The sequence below is a fragment of the Dermacentor andersoni genome, chromosome 3 (genome assembly GCF_023375885.2).
Source record: "Dermacentor andersoni chromosome 3, qqDerAnde1_hic_scaffold, whole genome shotgun sequence".
Lineage (NCBI taxonomy): Eukaryota > Metazoa > Arthropoda > Arachnida > Ixodida > Ixodidae > Dermacentor > Dermacentor andersoni.
The window spans coordinates 128,722,424-128,740,601 of NC_092816.1; the positions used below are offsets into that span (position 1 = coordinate 128,722,424).

Below are 18,178 nucleotides of genomic sequence, written 5' to 3' on the forward strand. Positions count from 1 at the left end.
ACACGATAGGGTTACGCATCTTTTGCTGCATGAGGGTTAACACCGGTCAAATGCTATCCGGCCACGTTTTAGGCAGTTCATAATGATGCGAGAGGTGGGCAGACGGCTCACCACGGAGAACAAGCGAAAGCGAGTTTTCAACTTACGAGCAACCGTGTTTAAACGCTTCCAATATGTATACGCCTATGTGGCTTCGGACGTCGTGGTCGTGTAGATACGGTCCAGCACTATGGCTAACCCTAACGGGTCTTATTTACAGTGTTATTTATTTATTGCCAATTATATCTATGGTAGAACGCGAATGCGCGCCGTGGACTGCTAGAGAAAACTGCCAACTTATGCTTAGTCATCCCCACGGCTAATTTGATCATGTGCTAATGCATGGTCACAAGAAAAAGGATAAAAAGGCGGGACGCTTGCCAACTAAATGTGATGTCGACGTCCTTGGCAGGCCCCTCTGCACCTTCCAATGAATATTCGTTTTTCTTTCTTTATTCTTTTTTTTTCCTTTTTTCTTATGTGCAGCTATGCGCCCATACAATCCTAGAATATCTCCATCAGTGACCAGCACTTGAATATGATACTAAGCGCAAGAGGAATAAAAAAAAAATGCGTGTCCTTAAGAATAACACCGGTACGGTAACAAACCTTTCATTCAATTCGATAATACATACATTGATCAACGACCACAGGTTGTTAGGAACGTAACTCTTAACGGGCCATAATATTAGCATCCCTGTAGGTGTTCTGTACATCTGCTGTTCACATTCGCGTGCGTTTGGCAAGCATGCTAAAATTGTCTGTAGAGTAAATTATCACGCAGCACCAAAAACGAAAGCCGCTATTTAGCTTTAGGCAGTGGTCTTTTCCTCCTATTTTGTATCCACTTAAAGCAGTCTGACGGCACGCTGATCTATTTAGTATGCGTCTGCTCTTTATTTATAAGCAGTTTCTCCAATCGAAAGTTCACGATATATATTATAAATAACGAACATGTAAAACGTTAAAAAATAACTACGTTCCAGCTGCTGCTGTTATTCTACTTGAATCATAAATGTTTTTACGTGGTGGCTGTTTATCCTATGTCTAATTTTGTAAGAATTATGAAACAAATCTTTCGAAGCTGACATGTTTTGTACATTTACGGATTCCGATATTCAAGCACTCCGAGTTACCCTTTCGAGCAGTACCTTTACAGTGTAAATTATGCCAGGGATACGTGGCATCATCCTGCATCACCCTCCACTGGCGGTTACGCTCGATTAAAAGAACCAAATTGAGCTTTTAGGAGCTTTAGGATTTAGGAGCTTTTCAATGATTATAGAGCCAACGCCTTTTCTTAGTTTTTTTTTTAAGTTTTACTGTGCCCAAGATGAAGCTTATTATGGTGTCCTCGGAGAACTAAACGAGGCACCTAGTTTGCCTTTGGTGAATGTTTGGATTAGAAAATTTGTGATCTGGAACGAAATTTGGAAGTGTGTTGTGTAAATGCCTATTTTGCAACAAGTTACGTATGCAAGCCCTCTGGAACCTTATGAGTGTTTCACGAATGGTACATAATTTAGCCTATGTTCTGTCGGAGTAAAATGCATGTGAATGAAATACTGCCTTTAAAAAAATTTAGCAAGTGCCCGAAAGCTTCCTATGCGGCCTAGATATGAAGCGGACCAGTCACATACGGGGAACATTTTAAAATGTGTGATGTAAGAAAAAGGCAAACGAAATTGTTTTTGGCGAACGCTCAAAAGAACGAGCTTCGTGGGAAAGTGAGTAGTCATTCTGCAGGGTCCTACAAGTCGGCTGCATTTTGTGTTATCGTCGTTTGATGACTGCTCTTCTGACGCAATGCAGTGTATATTCATGTTTATCTTTTATGAAGTCTTCAATGCAAGTTGAGGAGATTATTTCAGCGCGGCCCACAGCTGCTTAGACTGGTTGATGATGGGTCTGTACATTTCCTCGAAGTAAGGCAGCTGAGATTTTACTCGTTCGTAGTAGCCGACGAGCTTGGGGTACTTGGAAGGGTCGATGCAGCCGATCTGAAATAAAATGAGCAGCAGAAAGTGATTATTCCTATTTAAAGGCGGGAAACCTGAAGAAATGTACAAGTCAGACTCAACATTAGTATAGCACAACAGCTTGTAACCTCATTATATGTGGGATGTTGAAATCCACAGAATAAAAGCGACCATAGGCGTTATGAACGCTGGAACAATTAAAACTATTGCAAGCGTCATACTTATGCCATTCTTTAGCTCATTATCTAGCGGGATGCACGCGCAAGCCTGTAAAGGAAGACTGCGAATGTTTATGTGCGTTTGATCTCAAAGTTTAATGTAAACTTCTGTTGCGCACTCAGACAGTCGAGACACCAGTGCTAATTCATGTGGCGTTTGCACCTATGCGCTATCTCGGGCGTGCCGGAATATTCAGCACAGCAGGTTCCATGCGTTAAGTCTGAACAACTATCTCTCGAACAGTCGAAAGACAGATCCTCTCTGTCTTTTCCAGCCAGCATTTCGCGGAGATGATCGCCCATTTAAGTACTTTAAGTTACGAGAAATAGGATAAGAAGGAGCGGTAAATTGACACAGGATTAAAATCTTGATTCTTAATTGTAATAATTTCATTTATCATATAGAAACAAGTGGCTTCACCCGAAAGCATAGCAGAAAGCTTGTCTGTAAAAAAAAAACAACAGAAATCTTGCTTGTGCAGTACTTGTCGCCTACCAATATTTTTAACAGCAGAAGGGATATAGCTTGAAAACGATACATGTGTCCAAGATAAAACGCGCCAAGCTGTTTAAAAAAGAAAAAAAAAAAAAAGGACCCGCCGCGGTTGCTCAGTGGCTATGGTGTTGGGCTGCTGAGCACGAGGTCGCGGGATCGAATCCCGGCCACGGCGGCCGCATTTCGATGGGGGCGAAATGCGAAAACACCCGTGTACTTAGATTTAGGTGCACGTTAAAGAACCCCAGGTGGTCGAAATTTCCGGAGTCCTCCACTACGGCGTGCCTCATAATCAGAAAGTGGTTTTGGCACGTAAAACCCCATATATTATTATTATTATTATTATTAAAAAAAAAGAAATTCGAGATACAACAATGAGACCAATAGTGGCACGTAAACAGTCGCTTTCGGTACACTGGTGAATTTTCCTGTTATCATCTATTAGTTTATTCGTCAAAGTTGATTCCCTAAATTTATGATTATTTGCACAACTGCCTAAGCACCAATGCGAAATTGCACATCGCATCCGAACGCACCATTTGGAACGGTTGCCACTTCGCCACATTTACACCAGATTTTCTTTCCCCGCTTCAAATGTATGGCGCAAAACGCAAATCAGAATGCGAAGTGAAATCATAGCCGCTCGTTTAGCGCGTGCGACAACAGCGCTTTTAAAAGGGATTTGGAAGAATCAACGCTACTCGATGGCTTACATAGTGACCACGAAAACGTCAGAAGGCGAGGGTGTAGCTGCTCAATGCCGCTATGAGCAAGCAGCGGTCTCATGCTCTTTGCTAGAGCATTGAGCATTGGCTTACGGTGGCGATAAGCAATGCGACTGTACTGTACTCCGGCCGTTGATCTCTACTCCGGCCGTTGTGGGCAAGCTTACGGCCCGCCGATTGTTGTCTTCGACACAGGTACTGAACAAGGCGTAAGCCAAAGAAACACGTATTGTGCCTACGGGTCATATGGTCAAACGTTCCTATGGCTATGTCATGCAGTGTACATGTAAGCAAAGAGGCTGGAAGGCAATGCGGCGACACGAATGCGGTCTGCTGTAATCATCGTCTTTCTCTCTTTCTGTCACAATCTACTAAAGCACCGTCGCATGTTTCCCTCTGCCCCCGGGGGGAACTGGAGATCATGAGGCGAAAAAGTCGCAGTTTCGCTCCAAAGCCGAAGCATCGATTGCGATAGCAAATTAGTAGACAGCTATACTAAGTAAGGATATAGCTTTATCGACCTTATAAACTTGTAAACATAGGCGTAGTAACTAAACTAACAAACATGGTGTCACGCGCGCATAAGCAAACATGAACACATCTCACTTGGTGACCGCGGAAACTCGCTGTCAGAAGGTTGTAAACCATCCCCGTGACGAGGAAGAAGAAGACGACGACGAACCTGCTGCTAGCCTGTCTGAGTAGCTCTGCCTACATTTATCGTTATTTTCGTTATTTTCTGGTAATATTACTGGTCAGAACGGTTCAAGACGTCTGTCGACTCGAAAAGGTACCTTCCGTATGGGAGACCGACGGGTGCTGCGGCACCCGCCGCCTCACAAGGTGCTAGAAGGAACCAAGCTGGCACCGACGAGCACCCCACCATGACCTCCCAAGGGCTGACACCGGGTCAGAAACGCCAGCTGGTTTGTACAAGCCAGCCTGACTGCAAGCGACAAGACACTGGTGAATCTGAAGACAAGTCAACTATCATCGAGGACGACAACGTGGCGAACTCTTCAGACCTAGACATGGACGAGGGTGGTTTCCGAATTTTGCGCCATCGTAAAGACAGGACGGAGGGCATTCCAGTGTTAATCACTGCAACATCCGAAAGAGATGATTTAAGGCAAGTAAACCCTATTGTCCTGTATTCTGAGCTTGAAATGATTCTCGGTGGAGCACCAGTGAAGAGCCACTTCACAGCACAGGGAGCATTGCTCTTAGATTTAGAGACAGAAGGACAAGCCAACGTCATTCTAGAGACCAAGAATATCGGCGGCATAGTCACATCTGCCCGTGTCCCACATAGTTATATGAAAAACACGTGCATTGTTAGAGGAGTCCCTAAATGGTACTCGGATGAAGAGCTGCTCACCTACCTGAGACCTTAGGGAGTATTCCATGCAAGAAGAATCATCCGTCGGGTCCAAACCTCGTCATCTGAATGGGAGTCAAGGCGCACTAACTCGGTGGTTCTCACATTTGCTCCAAATTCTGAACGCCCGGAGAAGATCAACCTTGGTTTCACCAGACACGAGCTTGTCGACTACGTGGAGACACCACCACGCTGTTTTAAGTGTCAGCGCTTCGGACATATCGCTAAGTACTGTCGTGGGGAACAGAGGTGCAAGCGCTGTAGGGGACCTCATGACTTTAAGACGTGTGCTAGTAAAGACAACTTTGTGTGTGAAAATTGCGGCGGTGACCATCCTGCTAGCTACGGTCGATGCCCTGCGCGGACAGCTGCTCAGCGAAGAAATAAGTTGTTTGTTCCGGGTCCAAAGAGTGCAAGCGCGCCATCGAACACGAAGAAGACGTCCAGAGCACCACAACTAACTGGTTTGGAAACAGAGTACGCATCTCATTTCCCGCATCTCACACCGATAAACGAAGTTATTGAGCCAACGCAAACGGTCTCAGCGGCTGAGAAACCTGTTCGAAAAGAGTCCGAAAAACGCACCTATGCGGCCGCAGTCAACCGACCTCAAGTACCACTTGGCAACAGTCAGCAGGAAAACTGCCAGCATGTGATACGCGCTTTGTTCACGGCACTACGTTACCACGTCGCGAAGATGCCTGCTAGTTCAACGAAGGATGTGCTGGAAGCAGTGCTGGCTCTTGAGTCAGTAATACTCTGCTCTACTTCCACATACTCATTAGCATAATGGCAATGTCTCGCCCACTTGGCCCATTCCGTCGTCCAAAAGTGCCCTTAATAATGCAATGGAACTGCGCCGGTATTCTACAGCGTCTTTCTGAACTCAGCCTTTTCCTTCGAGACATACCTATACCAATTCTAGCCCTCTCGGAGGCCGGTCTCCCAAATGGAAGGACGATCCCAGGTACATCAGACATGGATATCCGAGTATACCATCACTTGAAAATGGAAGTGCGATGATATACATCAGGCGAGAAATACCTCACGTCACCTTACCAGTGCAAGACCATTGTTCTACCTTCTTGGAAGTCGCCGCTGTGCAAGTGTGCTTAGGAAAACGAAAACTCAGTGTGGTGTCGGTGCATATAAGTCCGCGCAGGAAGGTCTCCATGGAGGCGTTCATAAAGGACCTTTGCATTCGTTGCCCCTCTCCTATAATAATCTGTGGCGACTTTAACGCACATCATACGCTTTGGGGAGATAAGACTGCAGATTCCCGAGGCAAGGAACTTGTCACAGCCGCGGATGCTGCTGACTTATGTATCGCGAACGATGGCAAACCGACTTTCTTCACACCACCAGATTCATGGAGTGCCATAGACCTCGTGATCCATTCTACAGACCTTGTCGTATCGTCAACAACGGCCCCAGACAGGATGGGCAGTGACCACTTTCCGATCTTCACCAACATCACCGGATTTCACACTGCTGGGCGACAATTCTGTGCTGTGAACCACTAGGACACATACAGAGAAGTGTTGGACGAATCCCCTGGTGAGCTGTTCGCAAATATGCTGCGGAGCAAAAGAGAGGCTACCTCAATGGTGAAACTGCCAGATCATTTCCCTACTCCTGATTTGAAACTAAAGAACCTCTGCGCAGCGCGTAGAAGAGCGGAGCGAAAACTAATGAGAAAAACGGGAAATCCATCTGCGAAAACTGAATACAACAGGATAAACGCTGTCATCCGTCATCACACAAAAAGGTTAAGACGAGTTCAATGGGCTTCTTTCTGCGAGAGTTTATCGGCGTTTACTCCCTTGACAAGGATATGGGGAGTAATGAATTGCCTATCCGGAAAGATTCGCCTGCACAGGCCATTCGAAGCACTTGCTTTAAAGCAAGGAAAAGATTTGCAAACCCTTGCAGAAGATTTTGCAGACGTATACACATCTGGCAGATCAGCAGGAGTATCGAACCCTCTGTTGTCTGAAACATCCCATACCATGGATACGCCGTTCACCTTTCGTTAGTTGGATTTGGCGCTTAGCAAATTAAGAAGACGCTGTGCTGTGGGTCCCGATTCGATCAGCAATCAGATGCTGACAAATCTGCCATATGAACGAAAACGAGCACTTCTGGACATATTTAATCACGTCTGGAGCACAGGAGAGATCCCAGAAGCGTGGAAGACAGCATGGGTGGTGCCAGTGCTCAAGTCCGGAAAGGATCCTGCAAACCTCACCTCATACCGGCCAGTATCGCTAACATCATGCGTACCAAAGTTGATGGAAAGACTAATATGTACGAGGTTAACATGGTATCTTGAGCAAGGAAATAGACTTCCATCATGTATGACCGGATTTCGTCCACGGTTGAGTGCACAGGACAGTGTCTTGGATCTACTAAGCCATATCGAGCACCATCGCGTAGACGGCCTTTCCACACTCGCCATCTTTATGGACGTTGCCAAGACATACGACTGTGTGCTTCATACAGGCATCATCAACGGACTCCGAGCCATGGGCGTCTCGGGAAATGCTCTTCGATTCGTCCATGAATTTCTCAGTGATCGATGTGTCCATGTTAAGCTCGGAAGTATAATGAGTGACAAGCGACGAATTTCCCTCGACGTCCCACAAGGAAATGTCCTATCCCCCTTGCTTTTTAACGTTGCCATGGCCAGCCTTCCAGATGCCCTGAAAGTAGGTCGGAAGGCAGTTAAAATGTCCATCTACGCAGATGACATCTGCATTTGGATCTCGGGGTACCAACACAAACGTTTGGCCCGGATAGCCCAGGCCGCAATCTCCACTATCGATCGCCACTTATCGACGCTTGGCCTATCTTTATCAGCAGAAAAATCAGCCTTCATGCTTTTTCCGGGAGTGAGACGCAAGTCAACACGTCTGACGCTGAATATCAGAGGGCATTCAATTCTTCGTGCAACTCATGTTCGATTCCTGGGCGTCACCATCGACAACAAGCTACTATGGCGTGGTGCGGTCAAAAGGGTTGTGGCTGCATCAGTGCAAAGAATCAACGCACTTCGTCGATTGGCAGGTGTACGTTGGGGAAACAATCCTATATCCATGCTTAAACTGAACGCTGCACTGATAACAAGCCGCATTCTCTATCAGCTCCCTCTGATATCACCGTCATCGAGTCAATTCGAGCGCTTGGAGGCAGTGCACAGAAAGGGACTTCGCTTGGCAATGGGAGTTCCAACGGCGGCTTCAACCAAGAAAGTCACTAATGAGGCTGAATCTCTTCCACTCCGCCTCTTGGCATCTCAGGCCTTGCTGACGCAGCTATTAAGGCTGGGCGAGTCACGCGCAGGCACGGCGCTTCTCCGGCGGCTAAGAGCAAGAACTCGCTCACATTTCCATGCGGCGCTGAACACCTTCCGATTTTTAGGATCGGAATGGCCTAAACGAAGTCGCCTTGACCCGCCATGGTCTTTTCCGGACGTTACCTGCAGCCTCAATGTACCCCACCTACCGACGAAACGCACCATTTCAACTGCCGACGCCAAGTTCATTGTGCTGGACCACTTGAGCACTGTGTATGAAAGCCATCTACAAGTGTACACAGACGGTTCGGTGTGCGCACAAACAGATAGCTGTGCAGCGGCATTCTGCATACCATCCCTTGATGTGTCATGGTCTGGCCGACTGGATCGCGTAGTTTCCTCTTCAACAGTAGAAAGCGCCGCAATCACTGCGGCTTTGCGGAAACTACGGGCCTTTTCTGCACGAGATGTCGTGATGCTGACGGATTCCAAGTCAGCATTACAGAGATTACATCGGGGCCTACCTCTAGAGAAATTTACAAGGCAGTCTCTGGCACTGATCGACGACCTAACGAGCAAAGGATTTAACATAAGGTTTCAGTGGATTCCATCACACGTAGGAATTGATGGAAACGAGGAAGCTGACGCCCTTGCACGCCTAGCGCTGACATGTGTCCCAAAAGTGAAAGCTCCGAAAGCTTTTCGAAACCCTAAGGGTGCAATCCGCCTTCACTTTAGAGAGATGCACAAGAATCGACACGAATCCTGTGTGACTCATGGATTTACACGCGAACAAGCGACGCTTTTATACCCCATCAGGATCGACTCCGCGTACACCCCAGCTTTGTTATTCAAGACTGGGCTTCGCGCTTCCCCACTCTGTGTTTTCTGTGGTGACATTGGCGACATCGAACATTTCATTTGGCTATGCCCCCAGTTTGACACAGAAAGAAAAGCGATGGTCGACAACTTACAAAAAAGCGGTCTCACGCATAGGACCTTTGAAGACGTTGTTTTCCCCGAAGGGCCCGCGGCATTCAGGAAGAGAGCGCAACGACTGCTGATAGCCTTCCTGCGAGACACGGGGCTCATTGACACCTGGTGACACACCCCTGATCTCAACTCGAAGGAGGATCAGGCGGAACAATTGCCGGCTATGTATGCCAGGCTAACCCCGCCTGCTTCAACATCATCACCACCACCACCACCACCTCGCTGTCAGAACGCTGGAGTGAGGAAGCGCTCCAGTAGCAGCGAGCGACTTCACCTTCGTGCTGCCTCTCGCATCAACGCGAACTAAACAGAGAAAACAAAGCGCGTGGTGGACTATGTCCCCGTCGCAAATGGCTTTCAAGGTAGCGCGGCCCGGGCGGGCGCGCGCGCCTACGCAGCTGCCGTCGGAGTAGGAATCACAAGGAATCAATGCAAGAATGTCGCACGTGAAGCACGGACCAAATGTTTCAAACAAAAGGGTAGTCGGCTTTCGAACGAGATGAGTATGCGTGCGATTGTGACGAAGTGGTCATTGCATCGGGCTACTGTGAACCAGGGCCAAGTTCAAGTTACATTGTCGTTCATGTATTTCATTTTATTATTTTATTATAGAAGTGCGAAGGGTAGCAAGAGAGGAAATGCTGTACCTTCATATCAGCCTACCGACCTAACGCCATGCATGTGCCTGAAATGAGGCTAAGATTGCTTCGCATTGAACGCGAGCCGTGGCTGCAGTCTAGTAGCAGCAGCCAACAGCTAAGCCTTCGCCCTTGTCACTTTTTGGTGCTCGCCAAGTCAGCCACTGAGTAGTGTTGATTGTTTAAAACACATTTTGAGAGCACCGCTGTCACGCGCGCGAAATCCGCGGGCCCACCTTCGCTCTGAATTCGAAAAGCGCTTCGTGTTGGGAAGTTGGTGATTAGATTTCCTAGGTTTACTGGATTGTGACGCGAAATACATTCCGTGAAAATGGACAGAAAGAAACAAGACAGTGAAGCGACAGTGAAGTAAGGCTCTTCACTGGCTTCTTTTTTCTGTCCCATTTCACGATATGTGTTGCGCGCCAAAATCAACTATACCTGAGAAAATCGCCCTGAATTCTTTTTCTCGCTTTGCGCCACAATATTCAAGCCCGGAAAAAATTAGTCTAGAAAATGGAGCGAGCTATAAACTGTTGAACACGATGTTTTCTAATTTGATGCAGAATTTGACATTCCAGCTTGCGCGATAATACATGAATTGTTGAATTTAGGCAATTAAATTTGACTCAATCTATCATCCATGATCACAAAAGGATTCATCAGCGCGGGCAAGGTGAATACTAAGAAAGCACCTCTTGCCCCATCGTGATATCTCGTAGCCTTTTTTAAACAGTCTGGTGTGCGGTAGCCGGGACACACAGCATATATAGCAAGATATGAAAATTCATTATTATAGGAAGCCATCTGACAGGCAATGCAGCCTGGCACAACTTGAACGTGTACGGAAGCCTAACGTAATGCGATCGCAGGGAGGACATATTTCTGCATATAGCGCCACCTGAACACGTACGGCTAACTGGCACGTATATTCGCGTTGAATGGAGATATGCTGAAAGGTCCCTTTCGCAAGGATTCCAGTTAGAGCTGCATACGTTACCAATGCAAGAATAGGATGTGAAATAACCTAACAATGAGCGATTTCAATGGTTATGCTTACGAACCATTCCCCCAAAATATTTCGTGATGGTGCTTTAATTGATGTTATGTACTACTTTGCAAATAATATACATAGGCGCCAGCTACGTGCATTGCTTACGGCTGAAAGCACATCGCCACAAGGAAAACATATAGTTATACTTGTAACACATTGCGTCTTACCTCAAGCGAGAAGTTCAGCTGGGGCAGAATGGCCAGATCGGCAAGGGTGAGGTTGTCGCCGACGGCGTATTTGCCATCACCTATGAGCTGTTGGATACCCCTGACAACGTTATCCTCGTAGGCAGTCACCTCTTCGGCAGTGGGCTTCGTCTTGAGAACTATGCGAGGAGTCTACAAGGAAAGTTAATGGCATTAATGTAATCTTGGTTCTGAAAAGTGCAACGTATTACATCAGCGTAGAATAATTCACTGTAAAACAATATCGTCACGCACTCGTGGCGATATTGCGTAACTATAACGCTGCTAACGCGTACCTAACGCTGCCAAGTGGAATGAACGAGTCTACTCAAGGGCGCGGAGTAGCACGCTTCCATTGCAACCAGACCAGTCGTGTCACACCTCTTGGGCTTACATATGTACTGTCACACCTAATAATGTTGCCAAAACCTTATGTTCGGATCTGCCCTCACAAGCCGTGGCCACGGTGTCGGTGCTCAGTGCGATGCTCAATACTGTTTCCATAGGGGTAGGAGTCGCATAATTCCACTGGTCGCGTATTCTTGCTTGGCAAACTTCAGAACATTAGTTTCTGAGACCCATTTAGCGAACTTATTAAAAAGCGCGGCAGTACTCACCTCACGATGACGGTCGACTTTAATACAATCAGCACTGAAGCAATCTAACGACACACCATGGTGCCAACGACCAGACGTGTATGCATCCGGGCTTAGTGCTGGTTGGATTGAATCAAGGATGTAAGATATTTGAATGATGATCATTGTCATTGTAGATTGCCGCGTACCCTTTTGCACATATCTAGTTACGCAAGTTAAATGTGCCCTTAATCACTTCACTAACTAACCACTGAATTGCCACACCATTAAAAGACGTCTTCTCACGAATCTCATGGCGCAAAGAAAAAAAATCGAATCGTTCAGCTACACATGGACTTATAGAACCGATACCTGACTTTTTCTCTCTTTTCGCTTCCCCTAGCACGCTGGAAGCTACACAGCGGAGAAACTAAGAGACTAATGCCCCTGCTTAAATGTGAGTTTCGCGGAGGTGAAAGGGTTCGTCATGGCCTCATGTGGCGGCCGCGGTAAACTACGCCACGCCACACGTCGCTGCCATCTCGGAGACCACGCATAGCTGCCGCAAACTACGAGCACTGCAAAAGATGAAATGATTTGCGGTCTTTGTGGTATCGCAGACATGTATATTTTCCACTTACTTGGCTCACGATTAGCAGTTATGTATTGCAGTGAGTGCTCTCGCGACCACTAAATTATCTAATAACGTTAACAGCCCAGGTGCTTTCGATGACGCTGCACGAGAACATTGCGGATGCGAGAGCAAGCAATCTTTCTCTGTGTTTGACAGGAGATTATAAATACTGTGCTGAATAAAGTGTAGTAATATTTGACTCACGTGTTCACAGCGGCATCTACGACAAATCGGCCACGTTTTCTTGCGTTGTTCAAAAAAAGTATGTTTCACGGACCCTTTAACGTAAAAGAGGTTCATTGTGGAGCAGTACAGACTCATGCTCAAAGGCGGTGTCAAAGACGTACATTGAGGAGTGGTGCATAACCAGTACCACAAGCCTACAAGCCTTCGTCTATCTACCAGCATGCTGAAGAGATTGGTGCTCCTGATGTTGTGGAGCCAGAAGCACGGGCTTTCACAATACGATGCCTGAGGAATGTAATCACTGGGTGCTGACGCGTGCAAATTGACTAGAAAGTCCGTTATGACCCCTTCGAACTGCTTTAAAAAATATTATCACATCGCTTTGAATAACCGAAACTGTGAGTGGGGCAATTATATTACATCACTGACGCAGGCAATTTGTGAACGTGTAGTACGACGGAATGACAGTTGGACAGCATGCTGCTCGATATGAGCAGTCCGCTCAAAAACACTGGCTTGAGAAGCAGCCTCCAGCATAAGTGTACCAGATGTTTCCTCCATAAATAGCATTGGCTACTTTGAATGGGGCTGCGAAAGTTAGCAAAAATAAATCACTTGAAATGTTTACGAACTGCATGCGCACTTACGAAAAAGGCGGCCACTTGTGGATGAACGGTGCCGTAAATGGCGGCGAGGACCTGGTCGATGCGGGTGCGTAATTTGATGTCTTCGGGGTAGAGCTCAGACTTTGGCACGTACTTCCGGAGAAAGTAGTAGGCGATCGCCGAGCTGAGAGGCAACAACGGATCATGTGAGCGCGTGCATGGCCTACAGTGCCGATCGGAGAGAAGGACCAACCTGATGGGTGCGTCATGTGTGCTTTTTAAAGCAGAATTTTTTCTTTTGCCTCCTATCCAATCATTTATGACCATCTCGTTTGTGTCATAGAGTAAGAGATAGGAAAGCGGCCTATTATAGGAGATTGGAAGTGGCTCAGATCTGAACCCAATTATTACGCCAGTGAGAGCTCGTGTGTTCTGTCTTATAAAACATGAAATCGTCTCATAGAAACAGCACACATTGTCGGCTCGTAAGAATCTCCAACGCACGCATATCTTTTATTGAAAATTACCTGACATTCAAAAGCGCGTTTCATTTGCCTAAATTTATATTTGTCTAACCCATTGTTAGACAGCGGGCTTTTCGGCACCGCATGGTCCAGCTCATTATTATTTTTTATCGCACAATTTGCCATATGGCTTATTGTTTAAATAAATGTCCGTATTTCTTCTTTGTGCGCGTGAGAGATAAAACGACAGACCAACTTTATTTAAAATATTCAACAGTCTGGTCTCTCATTCTCCGTGAAAAAGCTGCATATATGGCCTGTGGAACTCATCGTCCCTAATTAACTGTTTATATTCTGTGAACTGGTTTATCTGTATCCCGGAAGCTCTAAGCACTTTTTTGTTTTTCGGACCTTAGCAAATGGCTACCGTCCTTTCAGATCACCTTGGGCATTTCCCATAGTCTTCAGGTGCTAGGGCTCAGACCGAGGTTGCTGAGGGAGTAAGGAAAGCCCCGGCCTGAAATATCAATAGAGAAACTTCCTCCACCAGACGAAAAGGAGTTAACCGAGGGGTCCGATTTTTATTAGTCGTATCATCAGAAGCCAAGAAACACTGGCACCAAGGACAATATAGGGGAAATTGCTTGTGCCCAATAAATGAAATAAAGAAACGATAAATTAATGGGAATGAAACTGAATGAAAAAACAACTTCCCGCAGGTGGGGAACGGTCTCACAACCTTCGCATTACGCGTGCGATGCTCTGCCGATTGAGCTACCTCGGTGCCGTTTCCCCATCCACTTTCTTGGGTATTTATTTTTCCTAGTAGAATCCTGGAGTGTTAGCCAGCGCCAATGCTCACAAACCTTGGCGGCGGATGTGGAACATCCTTTCTGTCCTAGTCGTCACGAGAACGTGGTATTTTTGAGTGAAGGTAACTGGTCAATGCACCCACACATGCTAAACGAAGGCATCAATCCTGCCGGATTCGAGACCCTCGTTATGTAGTAAACGAGACGAAAGGGGGTTAACCGAGGGGCCCGATTTTTACTATTCATGTCATCAGAAGCCATCAAACGCTCACACCAAGGACAACAAAGGCGAAATAGCTTGTGGTTATAAACGAAATAAAGAAACGATAAATTATCGGAAATGAAAGTGAAGAAAAAAACAACTTGCCGCAGGTGAGGAACGATGCCATAACCACCAGAGTTATATAATAAGGAAGGGAGCAGACACATGGGGGGATTAAACCATGTGGGTGCCAAAGATGAAGGTAAGTTCGGGCTACGACAATATAGCAGCTAATTTTGACCGACAATGTAGTGCCCGTGTTCCCGCCTATGTTAAGCTGAAAAGATAAATTGCCACTTGTAGGCATGGTGCGGCTCGTGTCTCAAGAGTGCACACACCTTTTAATGGAATGCTGATATTATGTTATCTTTGTTTCATGCTAGTATGTATCCATGCAACAATTACATGCATAAACTTGCACGCAGCAAATACATATAAACATCAACTTAACCGCGTATCAGGTTAACATACACAAATAAGGAATTAAAGCTTCTAATACAGTTCCTTGTAATAACTTTCAAATATCGCAAAATAGCTCGATTTTTTTTTTGCATGAACAGGAAGCTTGTTCCATGAAGAAGTGCCAACGCTGGCCTGAGTGACGGATTTTAGGCGTGAAGTCATGGGCAACCAAGCGCGTTCATACTTAAGGTACCTCCTTCCCTCCCTCTCCTTTGTTTCTTTTCATCCTTAATCTCCTTATGCCGAGTAGGGTAGCAAACCGAACGTCCATTTGGTTCACCTCCTCACCTTTTCTTCCATATTTGGTTTGTCCTCCTCCCCCTCCAATTCTAGAAAGCCGTCTGTCTCAGCAAAAATTTTTGCTAGTGGTTTAATCAAGCTACCAGATTCGTAGCTTCCTGTTTTGAATTGCGGCAAATAGCCATCATGACTGCCCTTGCTAGAGTTACAGTTTCGATTGGCACGCAGCGTTGGTTGTGCCCCCCATTCTAGGTTGCGGCCAGCATGGGCTTGTATCAATGTGGCACAAATGTTACAGGTTCTTTAAATGCAGTCAGGTACGCGTCGAACTTCTCTGTGCATACACCATTACAGACAATTCTTCTCTCGCCAAATATCTAACGTCTGCTTTCTCCGACCTCGCTCTGCCGCCGTCTCACAGAATGCATATCATGAACTGGCGCTATCATTTTCACACAGCTTGTAGAACTGTAATGTTTGAAAACGGACATTGCGTAAGAGTATAATGGCAACTTCTGTGGTGCCTAAACATTGCGCGAGGTCAGATGATGCATAGGTCTTGTGATGATGATAATGGCAGCACGTTATAGTTTGCAACGCTCTTGTGTTTTCAGTGTCAATAGTCGTATTTCTCCGATTCGATTTCTACGAATAAATGGCAGGGTCTGTGGCATTCGGGCAATAAACTTGTGGCCTCGAAAAGATCATAATAAAACAGCATATATAACTGCGTAAGGCTAAAGGCACACCCATCGCACACAACAACGGCCTCTCTGCTAACGCTTGCCGTTTGTAGGAGCGCGAGTTAAAAACTCCAGGTCCTTGCCTTTCGTAAACAACGAAGCCGTCATCATCCATCGCCGGAACCTTGTGGAATGGGTTTATCTACAAGAAGAAATTGAATTGCATTTGGGACAATAATGATTTTTAAAAAGTTCTTCACATCACTGTAACCAAACGGCCAATTTAGAATTATCGCATAAATAGTGTGCGTCCTGTTTCATCACACACCTTTCTACATACTATGTTTGTCTAAATGACAATGCCACAGAAGGCTTCTTATTTAAACTGTCGAGAATACCCTACCCACTATCGTGGCGTAACCTTAGGAGCACAAGGTAGCGGTTTCCAACACTTCGGTATAGACCACGCCACTCTGACGGGAGGAATAATGCATATACCTCGTCTCAGTGACTCCCATGCGGTCTGATTTGTTCTGATGCCAGGCAGTTTTCAGAGATACTGGGTATTTTTCAAAATAAAGCAGTAGAAATCACTCGAAACTTCTAGAGATGGCACCAACCTTCGCGAATCTTGCATTTTATTAACTAGTACCCGCCAAGTTGTTTAGTTAATCGGTGCTTTCATTTTAATTTTTGAGGCGAGCGTACGTTTCTCTCTAGTAGCCCGAGAGTGGCTGTGCACAAATAAGCACACTGCTCCTCCTGGCGGCTAGCGCATATGTGCGTATGCGTGGCCCGCACGCTGGACGTTGGAAGTTATCAGCGGCGGGTGCCAGGGTTAAGGTCTAGCCCGGATGGTTGATGGCTTCATGTGTGCTCATTCTTGGAGACACGGTACAGGTGAAGCGAGCGGCAGCACAGTTTCTTATGTTTGTTTGTACATGCATGATACCAGGCTTGTTAGATATGTTTCCTGTAGTTTAGATGGCGTATAAATCTTAAATTCTTACTTCGTGTAATTATATATTATTTTGTTATCGCTGTCAATACTTCCTCTTTCAGGCCAAACTGCGATTTTCTTTATGAGTTTACTAAGAAAGAAAACAAGTGTTTAGTGATTATGTCCAAAGTGCCCAATTTAACCTGCACGCTACTCCACGCTCACGTCACCTATAACATACGATCCATGTTCTTCAAATTTTAAGTCACTGACGCATGTGCGTCTGGCAAGACGAAATCCAAAATGTCAACGTGTTGCATATAGCACCTTTGACCAGACAGAAAACAAGAGTTGAGGACTTTCTCCCACAATATTCACCCACATATCAAATTCAACGTGTTGAATAAATCATCCCAGTTTAAACTGGGTGCATTGTTTAGTTACCTCAGGGTAATGGGAACATCCACGTATAAAATTTTCCTGCACTTATAGTGGTGGGTCAGCGTCGCTGTAAAAAGTAATTTGCTGAGCATCACTACAAGTTTAATATTACTACCTCTATGGAAATGTTCAAATACAGGGCAACATAAAATGCAATAGCGAGTTTTCTCGACGTAAAATAAATATATCGGGGCGCAAGCAAAGAGGCTGAACGGATTTCTTTGTCGGCACATATCCTCTTTATTTAGGGGTGCTCGTTTATGTCGAGTACAGGTCGATTCATTTGTTTTTGTTTATGATTAGATGAATGTAATAACCTGGGCCTCGAAAAAAGAGAGAATTACAATATTTGAAATAAACAAAATCGTGGCTCTTTGAAGTGCTCTTACCTTGAGGTATTGCTCACTATGGTGCTCCTTGTTTGCCACGTCCACAATCCTGATTTTGACTTCCACGCCTAGATACTTGGCGAGAGAGAGCACGAAGCCGCAGGGTGGGCTTTCCGGCAAGATATACACAGTGATGGCCATGGTTCTTAGCTTTGTGCTCTAGGGGATGGTCGCTCACAAAAGCCGACCAAGAGCGGTTAGAGTCCGACCGCTCAGTGAGACAGGCTTTATAGCGGCCAGCTGCACCTGCGCCTTAGTGGAAGCTGACGGCGCCATGCGGGGCGCTGCTGCAGAAAGTGTCACAGAAAGGCAATGAACAAATACAGGCCCGGTTGATGGGCGCAACAGCGACTCGACCAATCTGTCGGCGCGGCACTGTTGGGGGTAGACAGGCTATCGTAGAGGCGCACGACGTGACGGGGGAGGGGGGGGGTGGAAGGTAAGAGAGAAAAGTGATTCATGGAAGGCAATATGAGAGAAGAACG

General features: G+C 46.1%; 1 protein-coding gene across 1 annotated transcript; it reads right to left on the reverse strand.

Annotated features, from left to right (window-relative positions):
* Window positions 1-1,887: 1,887 nt before the first annotated feature.
* LOC140216403 (glutathione S-transferase 1-like) lies at window positions 1,888-17,836 on the reverse strand. The gene is made up of 5 exons (XM_072286757.1): window positions 17,694-17,836; window positions 16,067-16,125; window positions 13,043-13,184; window positions 10,983-11,153; window positions 1,888-2,039 (listed from the first exon to the last, which is right to left on the reverse strand). The coding sequence occupies exons 1-5, from the start codon at window positions 17,832-17,834 to the stop codon at window positions 1,902-1,904; spliced, it is 651 nt and encodes a 216-aa protein (XP_072142858.1). The 5' UTR covers window positions 17,835-17,836; the 3' UTR covers window positions 1,888-1,901.
* Between the last annotated feature and the right edge of the window lie 342 nt (window positions 17,837-18,178).

Bases quoted from the DNA above. Each gene is read 5' to 3' on its own strand.
- LOC140216403 (XM_072286757.1), bottom strand. From the start codon at position 17,834: ATGGCCATCACTGTGTATATCTTGCCGGAAAGCCCACCCTGCGGCTTC. The intron at 11,154-13,042 runs GTAAGTGCGCAT...CTTTCCTTGTAG, and splicing joins CACAAGTGGCCGCCTTTTTC to ACTCCTCGCATAGTTCTCAA. The intron at 2,040-10,982 runs GTAAGACGCAAT...ATTTTATTTCAG, and splicing joins AGCTGAACTTCTCGCTTGAG to ATCGGCTGCATCGACCCTTC.